At 45.8% G+C, this 17,438-nt stretch overlaps 1 protein-coding gene across 2 annotated transcripts in view; it reads right to left on the reverse strand.

The window, feature by feature from the left end:
• Nucleotides 1–3,049: 3,049 nt before the first annotated feature.
• Nucleotides 3,050–17,438, reverse strand: part of SPCS2 (signal peptidase complex subunit 2) — a 35,372-nt gene continuing 20,983 nt past the window's right edge. For both annotated transcript variants that reach the window (XM_089659839.1, XM_089659837.1), the window contains 4 exons: nt 15,340–15,423; nt 11,873–12,033; nt 6,654–6,788; nt 3,050–4,160 (listed from right to left, as the gene is read on the reverse strand). In XM_089659839.1, the coding sequence (XP_089515965.1) occupies nt 3,974–4,160; nt 6,654–6,788; nt 11,873–12,033; nt 15,340–15,423 (567 nt within the window). In that variant the 3' untranslated portion in view covers nt 3,050–3,973. The remainder of the gene's footprint in view (nt 4,161–6,653; nt 6,789–11,872; nt 12,034–15,339; nt 15,424–17,438) is intronic.

Consider the following 17,438-nt stretch of genomic DNA (forward strand, 5'->3'; position numbering starts at 1 on the left):
TTACAGTTTCATATGAAGCCTCTCTACATTCCTTTGTTGCTCGATCCGAGTATACACACCAGGCAGCTGGGAAAACTGTGTGCATCCTCGGATGACATGATGGCAAAGAAACAAAGTAGGAGAAACTAAGGAAGGACTATAAAAAGCCAACAGTCAGAGGGGTTATTTACTCAAACTGGAGAGAGTAAAATCTGGTGCAGCTCTACATAGAAACCAATCAGCTTCCAGCTTTTTTAATCAAAGGTTAATTAAACAAGTTGAATTTCGAAGCCGATTGGCTACCATGTACAGCTGTATCAGATTTTGCACTCTCAGGTTTTAGTAAATCTCCCACTCAAAGTTTGGCCATGGCTGTAGGCACAGGCGTTGGCTACATGGAATCTGTGTGCCAAGCCCTCGGATCACAGAGATTGGCTACACAAGGCCTCAGGCTTGGTAAAATTTAAAATTTTCCAAACCAGAACACAGAAGATCTGCCCAAAACCTCCTCACTCTGAAAGCGGAACTGAACCCTCATACCCTTTTCAGCCAAGGAAGCTGCCATCTTGGCCTCTGTTTGATCTTCAATTGCCATGTTGCTGCACATGTGATCAGATATGACAACAGCCATTGGATGATTTGAGAGTTTGGTGGAAAGCACCAGCAAATGTTGACATTCGCATTCCTGGAATGTGCTGAAATGTAAAAATTTTTTTTTTAAACTGTTAAGGACTGATTCACATCTATGCGTTTTTTTTTTTTTTGCAGAAACACACTAGTCCATTTAACATGGTTTCCTATGGGACACATTCACATCTATGCGCTTTCAGCCACTGTGTTTTTGGACATGGTCAGGGACACTTTTTCCTGCAGCGGATTGCATTTTTGGTGCAATAGACTTCAATGGAACTGCACAGGGGCGGACTGACAAAAAAGCCTATGAAAAAGGTACCAGGGGCATCTCATGGGACCCCCTACTGATCCCGGGCCCTCGGGCAGTGCCCGAGTTTCCAAATGGTCAGTCTGCCCCTGGAACTGCACCAAAAATGTAAGTGTGTTTTTAATGCATTTTTAATTTTTTTTGCAAATAGAAAAGTACTGAGTGCGACTTTGATGCGACTTTAAACTCTCTAGCACTCAAGTCGCATCAAAGTAGTGCAGAAACATTTTCATTGTAACATATATTTAAAAAAGGTTCCTGTACTACTTCGATGGAACCTCGGGTGCCAAAGAGTGTAAAATCGCACTCTCTACTTTCCTATTGAAAAAGTAAAAACACGTTAAAAAGGCGTGTTCAAAAATGCATAATACAGCAGAATAACGCATCGAGCGCAACACGCATTAGTGCGCACTAGGCCTAAATCAATGGGTTTAGGCTCACTTTAAATTGATGGGTTTAGTTCCGTTTGAAGTGTTTCAACCAGAAAGGGCTTAGTCCGTGTCTAAGACTAAACAAGGGATGCGCCCATACTGGTATCAATACTCGTGACAATGCTGCAGATACCAAAAACCGACACTTTGCAGTGCAATTTGTATTGATGCAAAATGAGCATGCGAGTTGAATAGGAATGCGATTCCTGTCCAAATCGCATGCGGTTTCCCTACTGCTCCTGTGTGAACCCAGGCTTGTCATAGGCAGAGTTCACACAGGAGCAGTGCAGGAAATTTCCCTGCAGGCATCCCATTATGAGCAGAGTGTGTGTGGGGATGTATACTATGGAGGCAGATGCTCCATATTCTCCGTGGTAGGAGAGTAGAGAAAGAGGCAGGTATTTGAAATTCCCACGGCTTTCTCTCCTCTCCTTACAGGGATGACAGCTTGGGCTAGAGAGCTTTTGATTGGTTGGTACGGTGCTGAATAATCAGGTGCCGTCTAGCCAGTACAGGACCATCCAAGTGACGGTCCTGACCAAACAAAAGCCCTCTAGCCTGAACGGTCATCCCTGAAAGCAGAAGAGAGAACGTGGCAGGCATTACAAATCACCAATGCTTTCTCTCTCCTATCACTGAGAATATGGAGCATCTGCCATCCCTGCGGCTTTCTCTCCTCTCCTTGCAGGGATGACCGTTCAAGCTAGAGGGTTTTTGATTGGTCAGCGCCGTGCTGACTAATCAGATACCGTCTAGCCTGTGCAGGACCATCCAAGTGATGGTGCTGACCAATCAAAAGCCCTCTAGCCTGAACGGTCATCCCTGCAAGCAGAGGAGGGAACATGGTGAGGATTTCAAATCACCATGCTTTCTCTCTCCTACCACTGAGGATATGGATCATCTGCCACCATGGTATACATCCCCACACGCCCAGTCTCCGCTGCGGGAAACCTCCCTGCACCGCTCCTGTGTGAACTTAGGCTATGACAGCCTGGGTTTACACAGGAGTAGTAAGAAAACTGCAGGCAATTTGGACAGGAATCGCATTCCTGTTCAAGTCGCATGTTCTTTGTGGTGCAATTTGCGGCCATACATTATTGGCACAAATCGCACCGCAAAGTGTCAGTACTCGGTATCGGCAAGTATTGGACCAAAAGTATCGGTACTTGTACTGGCAATAGAAAAAAAGGAAAAACGAAAAAAAAGGAAAAGAAGAAAAGAAATAGAAAAAAAAGGAAAAGATAGAAAAAAAAGAAAAAGTAAAAAAAGGAAAAGAAATAGAAAAAAAGAAAAAGTAAAAAAAGGAAAAGAAATAGAAAAAAAGAAAAAAGGAAAAAAAAAGGAAAAGAAGAAAAGAGAAAAAAAAAGGAAAAGAAGAAAAGAAATAGAAAAAAAGAAAAAGGAAAAAAAAAAAGGAAAAGAAGAAAAGAAATAGAAAAAAAGAAAAAGAAAAACGAAAACAAAGGAAAAGAAAATAAAAAAAAAGAAAAAAACGAAAAAAAGGAAAAGAAGAAAAGAAATAGAAAAAAAAAAAAAAGAAGGTATCGGTGCATCTCTAGACTAAACCCTTTCCAGGCGAGCCACGTCTGAGAAAGAAGGGTCTGGGTGGACCTCCTGTGTTATTGTCGAGAACAATAAAGTTTACTAATGCTGATGTCATCAGAGTGTGGCCAACATCATTGCTTGTAGGGAATGGAGGTAAGGAGCGATATTGAATCTTTAATAAGGAAACCTCTAGATATGATCAAGACAAAATATTCCGATGATCTGTAACAGGCTGCAAGAACTGACTTTGTAACAACATGGCTGAACTATAAAAACGACGGCCTGCAAAGAAAAGACTATACACGGACTCACATGTACGTATGTCCCTATAGAATCCATTCTGAAACCAGCAGCAGCATTTCCCGTGAAAGTGGATGGAAATGAAAAAAAAAAAAAAGGCAAACACTTCCCATTCCCTGATTTGCCGAGCAGAGGATTGTGGGAGTGGCGGTGTAAGCGGTTTAAGGTGGGCTCAGGTATGCAGCGCCTGGGGCATCTCCTGGCTATTCTGACAGCGGTGTACATTTCAGAGTCAACTGCCGTTCTCTATCCACGTGGCTGAGACAAAAACTATCCGGTAACCCCACGGTAACAAATCCCATTCAGACGTAATCTAGAAAAGGGGCAGCTGAAACTTTTTGGAATTGGTTTGATAGGTTTGGGGGTGTTGCTGACTGATGAGACATGTGGATAAAACGTGGCTCATTCTTTACTAAATCCTATTCTTCTAGTCTTATCTACAAAAGGGAGAGACTGGAGGAATGTTGAGATCCCCAGAATCCTCTGGAGACATGGTGTGATGAATGTATTATATCAACTGCAATATCTACGGGATTACAGAGAAAGCTGCAGCCGTAAGAGAATTCAGAACAGAACCTTGGTCATTGGCTCCCGGGCCTACTGGAAGGGCCTACACCACGGTCTATGGCAGCTTTGCTAGCAAAATGTGTGGCTTTACGGAACCCCGAGCCAGGGGGGAAAGGGGTAAACATTCTTTTTTTTTTTCCTTCCTCATATACCGCTCCTGCTTTATCCCTCATAAGCATAACTCGACAGACAGGCCCCCACTGTTCTCTCTTTACTTTGTTTTCTTCTCAGCAGCCAAACTGTCATGGAGTTTGGAGACCTCGGGTTCAAACATGTCCATGACTAATGTGCCGTTATCATCGAAGAATTTGGCTATCGACTTGGTGAACTCGGCGTCCCGCTGCTGCTTGCTCTTGCTACTGATGAAGGTGATCTTCAGGGTGTACTTGTCATCAAACCTGAAAAGGGGGGAAATACAGAGAGGAGGATGAGGAGGGAAGTGTGCAAGGAGAGCCTACAAGCGCCAATAAAAGCAAAGTCTTTTTTTTTCTTTGCAAAAAAAAAAAAATACACATACAGTTGTGTTCAAAATAATAGCAGTCAGACATCACTAACCGGATCAATCACTGTTTTTGGTAGAAATGATATTTCTACATGGCAAATAATTTACTAGTAGAGTAATAGAAATCCAACAGACCCAACAGTCATGACATGCATGCTGCTGATTCTGTGTCATTGAATCACTCACTGAAAGGGGCATGTTCAAAATAATAGCAGTGTGGAGTTCTATTAGTGAGGTCATTCATTCTTTGAAAAACAGGTGGCAATTATTGCCCTTATTTAAGGAAGGAAGGCAGCAAATGTTGTACATGCTGGTTACAGTGCATTTCTCTCTGAAATTCTGAGGAAAATGGATGGTTCCAGACATTGTTCAGAAGAACAGCGTACCTTGATTAAAAAGTTGATTGGAGAGGGGAAAACATATAAAGAAGTGCAGAAAATGATTGGCTGCTCAGCTGAAATGATCGCAAATGCTTTAAAATGGCAACCAAAACCTGAAAGACGTGGAAGAAAGCGAAAAACTACCATTCAAATGGATAGAAGAATAGCCAAAATGGCGCGGACTCAGCCAACAATCAGCTCCAGGAAGATGAAAGAAGGTGTAAAGTTCCCTGTGAGGACTGTTACAATTAGAAGACGCCTATATGAAGCCAAGCTATCTGCAAGAAGCCCCCACAAAGTCCCACTGTTGGAAAAAAGACGTGCTGAAGAGGTTACAATTTGCCAAAGAGCACATTGACTGGCCTAAAGAGAAATGGCGCAACATTTTGTGGACTGATGAAAGTAAGATTGTTCTTTTTGGGTCTAGTGGGCGGAGACAGTTTGTCAGACGACCCCCAAACACTGAATTCAAGCCACAGTACACTGTGAAGACAGTGAAGCATGGTGGTGCAAGGATCATGATATGGGGATGTTTCTCATACTACGGTGTTGGGCCTATTTATCGCATACCAGGGATCATGGATCAGTTTGAATACATCAGAATACTTGAAGAGGTCATGCTGCCTTATGCTGAAGAGGAAATGCCCTTGAAATGGGTGTTCCAACAAGACAACGACCCCAAACACACCAGTAAACGTGCAACATCTTGGTTCCAGACCAACAAGATGGACGTTATGGAGTGGCCAGCCCAATCCCCGGATCTTAATCCAATAGAAAACTTGTGGGGTGACATCAAAAATGCAGTTTCTGAGGCAAAACCAAGAAATAGAGAAGAACTGTGGAATGTCCTCCAATCATCCTGGGCTGGAATACCTGATCACAGGGGCCAGAAGTTGGCTGACTCCATGCAACACAGATGTACAGCAGTTCTCAGAAACAGTGCGACTACAACCAAATATTCATGAAGTCATTCAAAGGAAAGCAAAATCTTCAAACATTTTTCAGTTTATATAGTGAATGTTTGAGTTTGTAAAGAAGAATACAAACACTGCGATTTTTTTGAACCGTCTAATATTCACTTTTCTTCATTATTTTAGAGGAACAACACAAATTTGATGTATTTTTCTTCATGTTTTGATTTGGAATAGAATGTGTCGTGTTCCCAATGCATTTGTGTGTATGGAAATAAAAGCTATTAGAAGGATTTTCAGCTTTATTCACTTTTTTCAACACACTGCTATTATTTTGAACACAACTGTATACAGTATATTTGCTGAAAAAAACAAAAAAACACAACAAAAAAAAAAAACAAGGGGGCCGGGTTGTACAGTGACTGATCACTTTGATAACCAATCAGAGGCGATCACAGCAATCATGTGACTCGGAATCGGGAGCCCCGATCATTAGAATGGAACCTGGGGCTCTCAATGACACCGCGGTCTTTGTGCTGGGAGCGCACCGTGCGGCACGCTCCCAGCAGAAAGACAGGTGCGCAAATATGCGGCCCCACGGAAAAAAAGGCCAGTTCTGCGAGGCCGCATATTTGTGTTACGTCGGCATCAAGGGGTTAAACATACGCAGTACATCTCCGCAATACATGCACATCCCCCCCCCCCCGTGTTTTGTCCAGGTCAGCGAATCTTAAAGATGGAAATAAACCACATGAAGGAACTGGTGGCCTCGGGGAAAGTAAACATTATGAAAATGCCTAAATGTGGCAACTGTGGCTTACTGAAAAGAGGAGACTTTTGTGCGGTTAGTGGAGGGGCCCCTGAAGGAAAGTTACAGAACATGCAAAAACAGGGCTCTGCCATGGCATACGGGGCCAACAGGATCATTCAGGAACAGATCAGGCCAAGCAGCTAAGAAAAAAATCTGGACACCATCTATAATGTTTTCTAATCGTTGGTGACCTGGCATTTGGCCAACTGTAATGGTGGAGCTGCATCTCTAATGTTCCCTGCTCCAGTGGATATACACGAGCAGAGGTCATATAAATGTGACATTACCGTTTGAGACTGGACGAGAGGTGCCAGATGTCATCGGGGTCCATCCCAGTGGGATCCTTTCTGTGGGCCACAAGGAAAATGCTCTTCTCTTTGTATGAGGTATAAATGGTGAGGACCCCCATCATCAGGAAATAGGTGAACACAGGTTAAGGGAAAAGCCTAAAAAGGGTAACCTTGGACATCGAACATCTCTTATTTGGCCGCTTTTGGCCTGTTAGAGGGTATATAAAGGCAAAACCTCAGTCACGTTTTTATTGCAGTCTGTGTCCCCGATGAGGAGATTCACCCTTTTTTATTTTGTCTCGGGGAGCACAGCAACCGAGACAGAAAGTAAGTAGAAATCTTGCATTTCAGAATTTCCATGAGAGCAAGAGGTGAGGGGGTAAATCTTCCAAGATGGGGATCTATCTAACTTTGGGGAGATTTAATCTCCAAGATGTGCATTGAAGGGAAATCTCCCCAGCAGGCAGGACACAGACAGCAAGATGTAACCTTTATAGGGGCCTTAACCCTTCCCTTCTCTATCCAAGAGTAGAAAAATACATTTTGGTTATACATACACTTTATGTATATATATATATATTGAATGCATTATACATGTTCAAGAACTGCAAAAAAAAAAAAACTCACTGATCCTGCCAAAAAAAACGCCTGTGCTGCACTGCAGTTATACTGGACTACAGAACACCTTCCCCCCTGTTGGAAGAGATGGGGCGCTATATCCGCTCTCCCAGGACCCCGCATTCACTATACCCGACCTCCCCGGACCCCGCATTCACTATATCCGCTCTCCCCGGACCCCGCATTTACTATATCCGCTCTGCCCCGGACCCCCCCATTCACTATATCCGCTCTGCCCCGGACCCCCCCATTCACTATATCCGCTCTGCCCCGGACCCCCCCATTCACTGTATCCGCTCTGCCCCGGACCCCCCCATTCACTGTATCCGCTCTGCCCCGGACCCCCCCATTCACTGTATCCGCTCTGCCCCGGACCCCCCCATTCACTGTATCCGCTCTGCCCCGGACCCCCCCATTCACTGTATCCGCTCTGCCCCGGACCCCCCCATTCACTGTATCCGCTCTGCCCCGGACCCCGCATTCACTGTATCCGCACTGCCCCGGACCCCGCATTCACTGTATCCGCTCTGCCCCGGACCCCGCATTCACTGTATCCGCTCTGCCCCGGACCCCGCATTCACTGTATCCGCTCTGCCCCGGACCCCCCCATTCACTGTATCCGCTCTGCCCCGGACCCCCCATTCACTGTATCCGCTCTGCCCCGGACCCCCCATTCACTGTATCCGCTCTGCCCCGGACCCCCCATTCACTGTATCCGCTCTGCCCCGGACCCCCCATTCACTGTATCCGCTCTGCCCCGGACCCCCCATTCACTGTATCCGCTCTGCCCCGGACCCCCCATTCACTGTATCCGCTCTGCCCCGGACCCCCCATTCACTGTATCCGCTCTGCCCCGGACCCCCCCATTCACTGTATCCGCTCTGCCCCGGACCCCCCCATTCACTATATCCGCTCTGCCCCGGACCCCCCCATTCACTATATCCGCTCTGCCCCGGACCCCCCATTCACTATATCCGCTCTGCCCCGGAGCCCCCATTCACTATATCCGCTCTGCCCCGGAGCCCCCATTCACTATATCCGCTCTGCCCCGGAGCCCCATTCACTATATCCGCTCTGCCCCGGAGCCCGCATTCACTATATCCGCTCTCCCCCGGACCCTGCATTCTCTATATCTGGTCTCCCAGGACCCTGCATTCACTATATCTGGTCTCCCAGGACCCCGCATTCACTAAATCTGATCTCCTAGGACCCTGCATTCACTATATCTGGTCTCCCTGGACCCTGCATTCACTATATCTGGTCTCCCAGGACCCTGCATTCATTATATCTGATCTCCCTGGACCCTGCATTCACTATATCTGGTCTCCCAGGACTCCGCATTCACTATATCTGGTCTCCCAGGACCCCACATTCACTATATCTGGTCTCCCAGGACCCCACATTCACTATATCTGATCTCCCCGGACCCCGCATTCACTATACCCGGTCTTCCTGGACCCTGCATTCACCAACTCCGCTCTCCCCGGACTCTGTGTTGTGGGAGACTAGTTATAGTGAATGTACAGAACATGGAAATGCAATTATTTTAGTAAATATAAACTGCTAAATACCTTTTCTCATCAGCAGTTAGAGAAGTCTTGTGACTTCTATCATTGTCCAGCAGAGCACTGGTTAAAGCTTGTAGGAGGAGTTTTCTTTCTGCTCTATTAGGATGCAGGACCCCTGACCTCTGTCTGGACAGTGCCAATTGGCCCTGTGCTGATCACATGCACTCTCCCAAGAGAAAAAAAAAACAAAAAAAAACCCACCTCTAGCAATACACACTAAACTGAGCATGTGGCTACGGGTTCAGTCTGTCTTATTAGGAAATAAGACGTGGACCTTTGAGGATTAACCCCTTAGGTTCCAGTGAGTATAACAAGCACGCTTTACTGCATATACAGACTGATTTTATTGTTGAGGGTTTGTTAACACTTTAATGAATTCTATGCATTAAAAAGGTAAAAAACCACCTGTGGTCCCCCCTTATACTTACCTGAGCCAGATCTCTCTTGACTCTCTCTCCACGCATTGCCTTTGGCGCCTGTTGTCGTCAATCACGGCCAGTGGGGAGGGGCCTTGCCGAGCCACACTATGTGTGTTTCAATGGACACACACAGCCTGCTTTGGGGTGGAGCCAATAGGAGTGCCCCGGTAGCAAACAGCTTGCTTTGGGGGAACGCAGCAAGGGGAGGAGCCAGGGGCACCGGCGGGGGACCCGAGAAGGGGCTACTCTGTACAAAACCATTGACAGAGCAAGTATAACAGGTTTGTTTTTTAAAAAAAAATAATAATTGAAGGTTTATAATCACCTAAAAATAAATGATAGAAAAAATAAAAAATTAAAACTAACAACCCCCACATTAAAGGCCTGTTAAGCAATGGAATACATTTTAGTTTTCAGGTTTAGATGTAGTTATGTCGTCATTAATATGGAAAATAATGAACGTGGATTGTGTGCTGCCACTTGTCTAAATATCAGACGTGTCCAGTGCCAGAACTGCTGCAGACACTAATCATGTGTGTTCATTACATAAAAAAACAAACAAAAAAAAAAGGACAATAAAACATAATTAATACAAGAGTTACGCTGCTCATATAAAACAAAACATCCTAACCCACCATAAATGGTAAAAGGTGAAATCATATGCATGAGAAACAATAAATAAATCTCTATAAAGTCTAACCACTTCCTGACCGGCCCATGTACATAAACGGCTGGACGGGAGCAGTGAAGGAGCGGGTGGCCATTTATAAACGGCCTCCGCATTCACTGCCTGTGCTCGCTCCCTGGGAGAGCGTGGCACAGTGATCCGGTGCACACCGATCGCTGTACGGGACCTCTCTTGGCCAATCAGTGATCACATGAACAGTAGTAAACAAGATGTGACTTCCTGACATCACCGCTTACTACTTGTGAAATCTGTGAATGATCACAGAGGTCACATGGTACAGGGCTATTCACAACAGCCAGACACAGTGGAACACCGATCGTTGTACGGGACCTCTGTGCGAGGTCCCGATCATGTGATCACCGATTGGCCAATCAGTGATCACATTAGAGTAGTAAGAAAGGTGTGACTTCCGACATCATGGCTTACTACGTGTGAAATCTGTGAATGATCACAGAGGTCACATGGTACAAGGCTATTCACAGCAGCCTTGTACCATGTGACAAGCTGTGACCAATCACAGCTCACTCAGTATTTCTCAATGGCTGCAGGAATGACCCTGCAGTCCCAGTGCTTATAATACACAGAACCTCTATATGGTGCTAAGTCCAATTGTACCAGCCCATGGTAAAATGTCTTTGATGGCAACTGTAGCTCTGCAGGGGCTGAGCTTAGCTCCAAATTGCTGCCCGCACTATACTACACACCTAGGACTAAGGAAGCCCTAAAAATGCTCCGATTCACCTCTGCCCATAATGACTCTGTAGTCCCAGTGCATGCAATACACAGTCTCTATGTGGTGCTAAGCCCTATTTTACCAATCCATGGTAAAATGTCTCTGCCAGCAATGATAGCTCTGCAGGGGCGGGGCTTAACTCCAAATTGATTCCCACTCTAAAGCACATGTCCTGAACTAGGGGAATGCCTAGGCTTACAGAAGTCAATTCTATACCTCCAGAGAGTGGTGGACACTGTAAACATGTGCAACGCTAAAAATCAATAAATAAATAAAATTAAATGCCAATAATATAGCAAATAGAAGGTGACAGTCTATGCAGATCAATGGTGCAGAAACACAGTAAAATCCAGTAGTAGTGCTCCAAATAGTGTGGTAAAATTACGCACTCACCAGATGCGTAATGTATATATGCATTAAATGAATCAGTAGAGGTCCCCTTTAGAAGTTGGATCTGATCCTGGTCAAGGATAATCCTCCCTCTAGGCAAGGTGGTGTTGTCAGCAGCTCACGGAAGATAAAAGATCCAGCTGGCCAGAGGTCCCTTTAAGGGATGGATGGGTGTAGATGCCTGCTTACAGGAACTCCCTTCTCTGGATACTTCAGATGGCTGGATCAGGTGGGCTCTACAAATAAATAGCTCCTCACAGGAGACCATAAAGAATGCCCATAGTGTAGTAGGTGAATAAATATTTATTATAAAAACAAATTTGCAAATTCTGAATAATTAAAAACAAGTAGAGTCAGGTATTGCAGTATGGACTGACCATCCAGAAAGTAAGATGGCCAGCGGGCCTCCACGTGGCTCCGGCGGTGTGACGCCACGGTGTCTTGCCTCTTCCTCAGTATATACATTACGCATCTGGTGAGTGCTTAATTTTACCACACTATTTGGAGCACCACTACTGGATTTTACTGTGATTCCGTGCCATTGATCTGCACACTGTCACCTTCTATTTGCTATATTATTGGCATTTAAATTTTATTTATTGATGGACAGACATTTATAATACTCATTTTTAGTGCTGCACTTATTTTATGTTTCTAACAAGGTTTTATATTGGTTGCCTTTAGTGCCTTAGCTGCTAACTAAAGAGCGCTCACTTTTTATTTTCCTGTATTTTTCCTGTAAAAATGTGAACGGCAGCAAGAAGACCACCCTAGTGCTGGTGCCATCAGTAAAAGGATATGATATAACGCAAAAGGCCAGAACGGGTTTTGATTCGGGGAATGGGTGCAAGTAATCCCACACCAAGGCCACAATGGCGAAGAGGCAAGAGATGGTGCAGATGATGAGGCGGCCATCGATGAGGGAGAAGTTTTCAACATACTTGTATTTCTCCAGGAGGACCTGAAAACCAAACACCACATTGTTAATAACTGTCCTCTGTCTGCTGTCACATTTCTCTGCTAACACAACAAACACTTTTCTCCTGCGCTAGGAAAGGACACAGTAGACCCAATAGGAATGTTCTGGAATTTTCCGGAATATGCACTTCTTGCTGCCCTCAACAGACCAGGGTGGTCCGAATACACTAGATACAAATGGAGAAACAGAAAAAGGGCGCACCGACCTAGTGCATTATCGTTTAAAATAATTTATTAAAGAAACAAAAATAGGTATCATACTCACAATGGACATAATAACACAGGCATGTCAAACTGAACAAGACGTATGATCCAAAACAACATCTGAGTCCATACGATGGAACCCTGGATGACCAACTGGCTATCGCGTTTCGAGGACATAACCTCTTCCTCAGAGGAAGAGGTTATGTCTGTTTCTCCCAGTGCAACCAGGGACATCGTGTTAATGCCAAACATACTGCAAAACGAATCTTGGGTGTGCATACATGTCAACCACTGTAATGGCTCATTTATGCAGGTATCAAATAGGTACAGTTTTGTATGGGGGGGGGGAGAAGAGGAAGGAAGGAAGAAAGAGAGAGGAAGGAAGGAAGGAAGGAAGAGAGAGGAAGGAAGGAAGGAAGGAAGAGAGAGGAAGGAAGGAAGGAAGGAAGAGAGAGGAAGGAAGGAAGGAAGGAAGAGGGAAGGAAGGAAGGAAGAGGGAAGGAAGGAAGGAAGAGGGAAGGAAGGAAGGAAGAGGGAAGGAAGGAAGGAAGGGGGAAGGAAGGAAGGAAGGGGGAAGGAAGAGGGAAGGAAGGAAGGAAGGGAAGGAAGGAAGGAAGGAAGAGGGAGGAAGGAAGGAAGGAAGAGGGAAGGAAGAGGGAAGGAAGGAAGAGGGAAGGAAGGAAGGAAGGAAGAGGGAAGGAAGGAAGGAAGGAAGAGGGAAGGAAGGAAGGAAGGAAGAGGGAAGGAAGGAAGGGGGAAGGAAGGAAGGAAGGAAGGAAGAGGGAAGGAAGAGGGAAGGAAGGAAGGAAGGGGGAAGGAAGGAAGGAAGGAAGGAAGAGGGAAGGAAGGAAGGGGGAAGGAAGGAAGGAAGGAAGAAGGAAGGGGGAAGGAAGGAAGGGGGAAGGAAGGAAGGAAGGAAGGAAGGAAGGAAGGAAGGAAGGAAGGAAGGAAGGAAGGAAGGAAGGAAGGAAGGAAGAGGGATGGAAGGAAGAAGGGAAGGGAAGGAAGGAAGAGGAGGAAGGAAGGAAGGAAGAGGGAAGGAAGGAAGGAAGGAAGAGGGAAGGAAGGAAGGAAGGAAGGAAGAGGGAAGGAAGGAAGGAGAGGGAAGGAAGGAAGGAAGAGGGAAGGAAGGAAGGAAGGAAGAGGGAAGGAAGGAAGGAAGGAAGAGGGAAGGAAGGAAGGAAGGAAGAGGGAAGGAAGGAAGGAAGGAAGAAGGGAAGGAAGGAAGGAAGGAAGAGGAGGAAGGAAGGAAGGAAGGAAGGAAGAGGGAAGGAAGGAAGGAAGAGGGAAGGAAGGAAGGAAGGAAGGAAGAGGGAAGGAAGGAAGGAAGGAAGGAAGAGGGAAGGAAGGAAGGAAGGAAGGAAAGAGGGAAGGAAGGAAGGAAGGAAGGAAGAGGGAAGGAAGGAAGGAACGGAAGAGGGAAGGAAGGAAGGGGGAAGGAAGGAAGGAAGGAAGAGGGAAGGAAGGAAGGAAGGAAGGAAGAAAGGAAGGAAGAGGGGAAGGAAGGGGGAAGGAAGGAAGGAAGGAAGGAAGGAAGGAAGGAAGGAAGGGGGAAGGAAGGAAGGAAGGAAGGAAGGAAGGAGGGAGGGAGGAAGAAGAGGAAGGAAGAGGAAAGAAGAGGAAAGAAGAAAGAAGGAAGAGGAAGAAGAAAGAAGGAAGAGGAAAGAAGAAAGAAGGAAGAGGAAAGAAGAAAGAAGGAAGAGGAAAGAAGAAAGAAGGAAGAGGAAAGAAGAAAGAAGGAAGAGGAAAGAAGAAAGAAGGAAGAGGAAAGAAGGAAGAAGGAAGAAGGAAGAGGAAAGAAGGAAAGAGGAAAGAGGAAGAAGAAGAAAGAGGAAAGAGGAAAGAAGAAGAAAGAGGAAAGAGGAAGAAAAGAAGAAGGAAGAGGAAGAGGAAAGAGGAAGGAAGAGGAAGAAGGAAGAGGAAAGAAGAAGGAAGAGAGGAAAGAAGAAGGAAGAGGAAAGAAGAAGGAAGAGGAAAGAAGAAGGAAGAGGAAAGAAGAAGGAAGAGGAAAGAGGAAAGAAGAAGGAAGAGGAAGAAGAAAGAAGAAGGAAGAGAAAGAAGAAGAAGGAAGAGGAAGAAGAAAGAAGAAGGAAGAGGAAGAAGAAAGAGGAAGAAGAAAGAGGAAGGAAGAGGAAGAAGAAAGAGGAAGGAAGAGGAAGAAGAAAGAGAAGAAGAGGAAGAAGAAAGAGGAAGGAAGAGGAAGAGAAAGAGGAAGGAAGAGGAAGAAGAAAGAGGGAAGGAAGAGGAAGAAGAAAGAGGAAGGAAGAGGAAAAGAAGAAAGAGGAAGGAAGAGGAAGAAGAAAGAGGAAGGAAGAGGAAAGAAGAAAGAGGAAAGAAGAGGGAAGAGGAAGAAAGGAGGAAAAAAGAAGAGAAAGAAGTAGAAAGGAGGAGGAAGAAGAAGAGAAAGAAGAAAGAGAGGGAGGAAGAAGAAGAGAAAGTAGAAAAAAAAAAAAAAAAGGAAAAGCACAGCTTGGGTGTAGGTGTACACATAACGTGGTGACGTTTGCCCGTGTCCACTGTACACAGGACCCAATTGACTACTGCCACTGCTCAGGGCATGGAAATGTCCACAATGCGTATTTAGTTGCTCTGCTGATGACACTCTAGTAATATTTCAATGTCTGCGCCAAAATGAGTCGCTTAGGTGGCGGAGGCACATGTGCAGAATGACCAGCCTTCAGTTATCATGGAAGACAGCCAAAATCATTGTGCACATGGGCAGCTGCATGAATGCCTCATTCAGGACAGACGTGTCATCGCCAATACGGTGTAGTCAGTAGCGCAGGCACATTGTTGACAGGTCAGCCCTGATCAGCGGCCAATAGAGCTGAATTATGCAGCACACACTATACATTCACACAGCGGAGGGGCACGTTTTTTATACGGGAACATACTGGCTGCGGGATCCTACATAATTGTTATACGTCTGTCTGAAAGAATCCTTACTGTAAAAGGACCCCCTCCCCCACCCTATACAGAAAGGTAAAAATAGCCTCTCATTTGTTCCCTTGTCCTTCATGCAGTCCTGGGAATAAAACGTTCATTTGCTGAATCTTTATAACGATTCTTTTAATAGCTGGATTACCTTTTTGGCTGCATCATCCAAGGAGTTTTTAACTGCAGATCCGTCCCATTTGTCAATTTTTACTGGCTTGTCGTCAATTTTCCACTAGAAGGACATAAGAGGAAACAAAAAAACAAAAAAAAACAAATCAATAACAATTCACTACTTCCATTATACTACTTCATTCTCACCATCCAGATGCACAGTTCAGGTAGAGAAGAGACGGCAGCGCCACTCTAAGTGTAGATGGTTAAAATCAGGCAGATTTCATGGTAAAATCGCACTTAGCTAGGTAACAGATAGGCAGGTCAAGTAATGGAGGTCCATTGGGAGCATCGGGTCCTTTGGCCGTGCTCTGGGTGTTTTCCCGCCACTCCGGTGGTGTCCAGGGCTCAGGGAGTAGCAGAGGGGCGCAGGGATGATGTCACCTCATGGACCGAGTTTCCAAGATGGCGCACGTTCGGAGCATGCTCACTCCATCAGGCTGATGAAGGAGTGAGCATGCAATTCTACCATGAAATCTGCCGGATTTTAACCGTCTACACTTAAAGTGGCGCTGCCGCCTCTCTTCTCTGCCTTCATTAGGAGTATCTACAAACTCTTACAGCCAGCTGCCTCCTTGGACAAGTCCATACTACTACAAGCCCCCCACTACAGATGGACTTGGGCACCACCTCCACATGGACCTTCTATAACCCCCATTGCTGATGGTCCATCCCCAAACGCACACAGGGTAGATGCGTCTTAGCGCTCCCTCCCCCCACACACCTCCAGATGCACAGTTCAGACCAGCATGCTGGGACTTGTAGTTCTAATAAAAATTAGAGAGCCACATGTGCTGTGAAACACTGATGCAGTCCTCATGTATGCACAGAATGAAAAGCCAGGAGGTGGTTTTACCAAATGAGGGTTTTAAACATAAGAGAAACATAAAAAAACAAAAAAAACCCACGTCACAGTTTTTAGTATATAAGAAGGATGGACGCTGCTCATACCTGCCCAGAGAGTCAGATGTATTGGAAATGGCCTCAGCCACAGCTCCAATCACACCCTCTGAGATCAAGCCCCAGATGGCAGGGTGAAACGCGTCACTGGATGTGTGGCTGGAGCAGCGTCTGAGGCAGGGGCGGACTGACAACTCATGGGGCCCCTGGGCAATAGGGGATCATGGGGCCCGTGTGTCCTTGCCAAAACTCAAAAAAAGCCTACAAAAAAGGTACCAGGGGCATCTCATGGGGCCCCCTACTGACCACAGGCCCTCGGGCAGTGCCCGAGTTCCCAATTGGTCAGTCTGCCCCTGGTCTGAAGCCATTTCCAATACTTCGACTCTCTGAGCAGGTATAAGCAGTGTCCATCTTGAATCGCTACTGGAATCGCTATACGACGCTGCTCCTTCTCTCTCATGCCGGCGGGGTGTCTCTTTCCTTCCTTCTGTTCAGTGCTGTAAGCCTACCTTCATGACCCTTCACAGTTTTCAGGACACTTCTCTTAGGCCTAGTCCACACTGGCTTTGAAAGCAGGCGATTGAAGCGCTCCTCAAACGCTTATGCAAATGATACTATGGGCAGCACAGAGTGCTGTTCACATTGTGCGTTAGTGTTGCTTCAAAATTGAAGCCTTGTGTAGAGTCAGGAGGAGTTTGAAGCCTTTCAATGCCTCCCATTCAAATCTATGGTGACGCTCCTCAAACGCCCTGGCAGGCATTTACAGTGCGGCTGTACCGCATTAATACCATTAAAGTTTATTATAGGCATTTGTGGTGCAGTGTAACGCTTGCGAAATGCTTATAAAATTTCTCAAAACCGCGCATAGGGTGTTTAAAGAGCAAACACCCATACTAAAGCTTATTAACACCTAACGCTATAGGGGCATTTTTGAAGAGTTAGAAATGCAGTCAAGTGTGAACAAGCCCTTACATCCATCTACTCTCCTCCCGCTGCTGCCATTACCGCCTGTCAAAATGAGAGATGGTAATTGCTTTGCATAACACAGCAGGAGTAGCTGTCAGAATGCAGCCAGGCCTGTGCAGATAGTCTACAGCAGGGGTGTCAAACTGGTGACTCTCCAGCTGTTGGGAAACTACAAGTCCCATCATGCCTCTGCCTTTCAGAGTCATGCTT

This window comes from Staurois parvus, unplaced genomic scaffold (genome assembly GCF_062004578.1).
Source record: "Staurois parvus isolate SC_StPar_1 unplaced genomic scaffold, SC_StPar_1.0 ptg001192l, whole genome shotgun sequence".
Classification (NCBI taxonomy): domain Eukaryota; kingdom Metazoa; phylum Chordata; class Amphibia; order Anura; family Ranidae; genus Staurois; species Staurois parvus.